This window comes from Lactuca serriola, chromosome 3 (assembly GCF_051521515.1).
Source record: "Lactuca serriola cultivar US96UC23 chromosome 3, Lser_US96UC23_V15, whole genome shotgun sequence".
NCBI lineage: Eukaryota > Viridiplantae > Streptophyta > Magnoliopsida > Asterales > Asteraceae > Lactuca > Lactuca serriola.
In genome coordinates, this window is record NC_136410.1 from 232,866,153 (window position 1) to 232,872,554 (window position 6,402).

At 37.6% G+C, this 6,402-nt stretch overlaps 1 protein-coding gene across 1 annotated transcript; it reads right to left on the reverse strand.

Annotated features, from left to right (window-relative positions):
• Positions 1-4,053: 4,053 nt before the first annotated feature.
• LOC145093692 (uncharacterized) lies at positions 4,054-6,156 on the reverse strand. The gene has a single exon (XM_079031913.1). The coding sequence runs from the start codon at positions 6,070-6,072 to the stop codon at positions 4,204-4,206; it is 1,869 nt and encodes a 622-aa protein (XP_078888039.1). The 5' UTR covers positions 6,073-6,156; the 3' UTR covers positions 4,054-4,203.
• Positions 6,157-6,402: the final 246 nt, after the last annotated feature.

Sequence of the window (6,402 nt, forward strand, 5' to 3'; positions counted from 1 at the left end):
GAGAGTTCAGATCTGAAGTTACAATTTCAGATCTGAGCTCATACCCAATAATAGCTTCATAACCAAGCCAAGAAACCCTAACTTCATCTAAAGAGATCTTGAAAGGAATGAGGCCAAGATCATGAATTGATACCTCAAATGAAGCTAGTTGAGATAGATTTTGCAGATCCACATGAGTCCCTTGCTACTAGCTACTTGACCTTCAAGCTCCCTTCACAAGTTCCACCTTCCAAAGCTCAAAAACATACTCAAATGAAACTCTCCTACGAAAATAGGGTTTTCTGGACTCTCTAGAGGCTGTAAGGGACTAAGGGAGGCTAATGGTTCCTTAAATAGGGTGCAAAACCCCAAAATTTAGGGTTTTATCTGCCAGTTCCTACTCGTCAAGTCCCTCCTTGGACTCGACAAGTAGGTCACTTAAACACCCGGATCAGCCCGCTGCCACTCGGCGAGTCAGGAAACCGGCTCGTTGAGTAGACCTTGAAATCATGAGAAATTATCACCACAAATTGATACACGGGAATCGAGGCGTTACAGTCAGCACCCCAGAATGGCTTGACATGGGTAGGTCAGCACCCTAGAATGGCTTGACATGTGTAGGTCAGCACCCCATAATGGCTTGACATGGGTAGGACGGGCGACCCAAAATTTCCCGGTAGAATGTATGCTAGGTGATTGTATGGTATGTGGTATGATGGGGGAACTCACTAAGCTTTGTGCTTACAGTTTTAGTTTTGGTTTCAGGTACCTCTTCGTCCAAGGGGAAGGATCCGACGGTGTAGCAGCGCATCACACACGCACACTTATGATTTCCGCTTAAAGTTTTCTGAGATTGTACTCTAATATTTTGTTATTTCAGATGATTTGGTTTTGAAACATAATATTATGGTGTTATGTATTGACATGATTTTGGCAATGTTTTTATGAACCATTTTATAAATCACCTAATCAAAAGTGAAATTTTTGGCCTCGAATTTTAGGATGTTACATTTGACCAAGTTTGACCTTGAGGGTATTTTGGGATTTTAATGGAATCACTCATTTGGTGGAAATAGGTATCGTTTAGAGAGCTGCAATTCGGAGTCAGGCCACATCAGTTATGTTCAGTTTGCAAGGTGAGTTTCCTCACTGTACTTGCGGGTTGAAGGCACCAATGTCGGCCCATTGGATTGACATCCTGTTATGCATTCTATTGTACTGCAATGTTTTGTTAGATCAGTATCCTGGTATATAGGATGATGCTAAGCTTAGTGATCTGTAGATCTGTTTGACTGGTTGTAGACTGTTATATGATTATCTGTTATATGTGCACATGTTTGGTCGGTGGCTGAGGCTTCACTACTTTGTGAGTAAGCCACCAGGACGGGGCATACCAACCCAATGGTTGAATGGGCCCGAGGGTATTCCATCCTTAGGATGATTGGACCCATAGTATGTTGGCATTCCAACCCGATGATTGAGGGGCTTGGGGTATTCCAACCCGATGGTTGATTGGACCCACAACATGTTGGCATTCCAACCCGATGGTTGAGGGGCCTAGGTATTCCAACCCGATGGTTGATTGGACCCATAATATGTTGTTATTGTATATTTGTTATTTTTTTGTGTGTTGGTACTTTGGGGGAACTTACTAAGTTTTAAGCTTACAGTTTGGGTTATGTTTTAGGTACATCAGATGACCGTGGGAAGGCGAATGCGTGATCGTGCACCTCCTCGTGTTTTGTTTTATGATTTTGGGAAAACTTTGATATTAAACATGTTTTCAAAACTATTTTGTAAACAATGATGATTTGCGGATTGCTTTTAAAAGTTTAAAATTTTCATAAATTTTATGGATGTTACAGAGTCTCCTCACAGTACTTACGGGTCGAAGGAACCAATTCCGACCCATTAGTCTTTATGACTCATGCTCTATGTGTTGTATGCATGTGTGCGTGTTTGCTATATGTATGTGTGGTGAAATAGACCCATTACAACCTTGTGCTAACATATGAGTTAAAATAGACTCATGGGTGAAATAGACCCGGTATAACCTTGTGCTGACATATGAGTTGAAATAGACTCATGGGTGAAATAGACCCGGTACAACCTTATGCTGACATATGAGTTGAAATAGACTCGTGGGTGAAATAGACATTGCATAACCTTGAGCTAGCATAGATGTATGGTATGTTATTTTGGGGAACTCACTAAGCTTTGTGCTTACGGTTTATGTTTAACATGTTTCAGGTATTTTCGGCTCCAAGAGGAAGGGCTCGGATTGATCGCATCACACGCACCCATGATTTCCGCATGTTGACTCTGATGTATTTCTGGATGATTGTCATTATACATTGATTTCAACATTATGTTTTTTTGTAAACAATGAATGGTTGGTGGTTTTATCTAATCTAAAAATGAAAATTTTGTTTATAATTTTGGGACGTTACATAACCCGATAAAACTCTCAAATCCAGAACAAAATTCCACAATAACTGAAAATGTTGTCAGAACCCTGATCGGATCAACCCAAATACCAACCCTGTCGACGCGACATGCCAAAACTGGACTCTGCGTAGACCGAAGGTCACAGCTGGAAAATTGAACAATTTTGCTGCAATATCCGAACTTTTACTACCCAAAGACAACCGCCAAACCTGAGCTTCCAAAAACAAAATCCCACAACCAGACAACCAAGGGTACACACCCAAAAACCTAGATATATTGATAAAGGGTTGACGCACCAACTGCACCTTCAACTATTGCTACTCGAAACCCCCAAATGACCCCCAAATGATGACGAGGAATGGAATGGCCAATCAATCGAAATGAACCAACAATATATTGTTGAACGAATCCCATACATAAATACACATACTGAACTTTGAAGTTGATCAACATATCAACCCCTGCGCATCTTGAACAAAGATAACCGACCAATACTAGGATTTAAACATGCTCTCCATATTCAATACACAACCTGAGCGCGCTCCTCTATTAAGATCCCCTTGGCGCTTCCAAAAGGAACTATTGACAACACCGAGTTCCTTGCCCAACAACTTTCTGTTATGAGGACAACACATGCGCCCCTGAAGACATAAGACATAATCCTGACGGCAATTTGCTACACGATCTGACCAATCCTTGAATTCTCCATGACCATGAAAAATACTATTTCGTTAAAAAACCGTAGGTATCTGCTAGACAGGTTATAGTTACCCAACGGGAGTAGATACCTGGTCTAGCGGGTAAAAGTTCCAAAAAAAAAATAATAACTAGAATCAGTTTCAAATTTTAGGAATCGGAGCCGAAACTGGTCATATTGGTTCATGTTCTAGAACAGCCGGTACCTATGTGGTTCTAGTTTCGATGCTCACCCCTAGTAAGGTGTTGTTTGTTTGCAATTTAATGGAATGAATTATATAAGAACCTTATTCATTAAATCGTATCTACTTGAGTTAATGACTGTCCTAAAAAATATGAGTGAATCAATAAACTTCATGATGTATATCAAATAATGCGTTTAAACATCTTGATGTAAAATGGATGACCTTGTGTTCCTTCAATCATGATTGGAGGTGGTCAAACTTTATGTTTGGTTTCAGATACTTGTCTTTATCATCACTGTAACTATAACAGGAACCTGAACATGGTTGTCTTCAAGTCCAAAAAACTGTTAATTCTCATATACTTAATTGTGGGATAATGTATAAAAGTCCAAAAAATATTTGGAGAAAATAAGAAAACCATAGTTAATCAGTGAAAGAATGTTGTATGGCAGATTGTCTAAAAGTGATGCCGAGGGCAACGGGGTTGTTAAATATTTGGTAATCTGGATACAATCAATTGCTTCATCTTTCTAAAGGTGAATGCCTACATTGATTTATTGTTTCATCTTGCTAATCGATTGCTGAATTTTAATAAATGACAGTTAATTCATGTAAACTTGGTTCTGAAACACCAAAAACAATCTAATATTAGTCAACATGGTATATCTTATTGTGAGTGCGCACTAAAACTAATTAGCCAACGGGTGTTACTAAAACATAATATATCTCTGATATCTATTACAAACATTAAACGTTCAATAGCATGTTAGATCAGCTATACAAGTACCCTCTATTAAACCAAGTATATGTTGAGTTTGAATAAAAGTTTATCATACTAAAATTTCTCAAAACTTTAATGAATTAACAAAACTGAAACCCAAATGCCATCTACACATTAAAACAAGGAATGTCGTTCTTCCTTTGGCAGAAGCTTACCAATCAGGTTAAGCAAAGAAGCATCTAAAGATCTATCTTTTATATGATCAAGTAACATTGCTACAGTTGACGCATCAACTGAGAAACCTTTTCCTTCCATTTCCTTTAAAAGCATCTCTACTACATCATGTTGTTGGTTCTTTAAAAATCCTTGGAGAAGAATGCGGTAAGTCACATCATTTGGCGAGCAGCCTCTCTTTTCCATTTCAATAAACAAATCTTTTGCTTCCCCCATCACACCTTCCCGGCAAAAACCTCCGATCATCGTATTATATGTCCAAATATCAGGCGGTAAACCTTTAACAATTAGTTCATTGAAAAGGTTCCTTGCAATACCAAACTTCCCGCTTTTAATTGCACCATCAATGAGTATATTGTACACAATAACATTTGAATTTAGCATGTTGTCACCTATCAAATAAAATAAAGAGAGTGCTTTCTCCACTTGATTGTTGTTGCATAGACCCTCCAAAATTATTCTGTAAGTGCATTCATCCGGAATCAGGTTGTGTGCTCGCATATCATTATAAACTCCATGAGCATCTTTACAACGTCCAACTCGAAACAATCCATGTAGCATGGTACTGTAAGTGATCACATCGGGTTTCATACCTTTTTTAGTTATTTCATTAAACAAATGCATGGCCTCTTCTATCTTCAATTTCTTGCAATACCCATTCACTAAACTATTATAAGTGATAATATCAGGGACCACACCTCGAAATTCCATTAAATCAACAACTTCCCTTGCTTTGCTCATTTCGCCTCGCAAACAATACCCATCAATAAGTGAATTGTATGTCACTATATCGGGATCCTTGCCTTTTTGGATCATTAAGTTGAAGACACCTTTTGCATCTTCAACATTACCTTCTTTGCAAAGTGCATCCACTAATATATTAAAAGTATGAACATCTGGGGAAATCCTTTGTTGTTCCATTTCTTTGAGCATTTTATCAACCTCCTCCCAATGACATAAGTTACAAAGGCCATGAATCAGAGAGGTGTAAGTGACAACATCAGGTAGAATGCCTTTTTGGAAGACCATTTCTTTGTAGAGCTTTAAAGCATCATCTACCATTTTGTCCTTGCAAAGACTATCAATGATGGTGTTATATGTGACGACATTAGGTTTACAATCCTTTTCGTCCATTAGTTTAAGCAAAGCAATGGCTGTATCATTAATGCCAAATTTGCAAAGCCCTTTGATCATAGTGTTGTACATAATTGCATTAGGTTCACAAAGTTTCTCTTTAATCAGTTTCTTGAATAATTTTTCTGCTTCGAGAATCCTATCTTCTAAGATGAGTCCATTTAAGAGTGTACTAAAGGTGCAGACATCAGGTAAAATAGCACGTTTGAAGCCATAGCCAAGGACTACAAATCCTTCACTGGAGTGGTGCATTTGGCAACAACACTTTATCACAACGTTAATAGTGTACACATCGATAGGTATATGAATGGCATTCATTTGTTTAAAAAGCTCAATTGAACTAGAAAAGTGTTTCATATTAGTAACAGCTTGCAACAACTGGGTGAATTTAACGACTGATGGCAGAGGTTTTCTCTGTGTCATTTCATCGAACAGTTTGTGGACATCGTCAGGGTTAGTAATCTTTTCAGACATAGATCGAGAATGATTAAAAACTGTTTGATGATTGAAAGCATATGTTGAATCAAACGGTGCTAAAATCGTTTTGGGGGGAGAGAATCCGGTAAATAATTCTATAAATGATGAAGGATTTCTGAAAGAAATAAGGGAAGAATGAGCAGTACCTTTCAATTTGTAAAGGAGATGGGAGACGACGAAAGATGAAACGATCGTCATCACCACCTTCTCACTACGAATCAATAAAACACTATTTTCAATTTACTCACACGGATTTGGTATTAGCATTTTCGCATTTACAGGTTATTTTATTTTTATCTTTATTTTACGACTAGGGTTTCAATGTTTTATAAGTCAGTTTTTAAGGTGAACACGATCGGTTTCTGGGTTCGACCCTAGGTCAATCCAATTTCAAGAATAATTATGTTTTTTCTTATTTTCTTGTACACAATCAAGTTCAAACATGGGAAAAAAAAACATAAAAACAACTTCAAACATTATATATATATATATATATATATATATATATATATATATATATATATATAT

Excerpts from the sequence above, each read along its gene's own strand:
- LOC145093692 (XM_079031913.1), bottom strand. The coding sequence starts at position 6,072 with ATGACGATCGTTTCATCTTTCGTCGTCTCCCATCTCCTTTACAAATTG.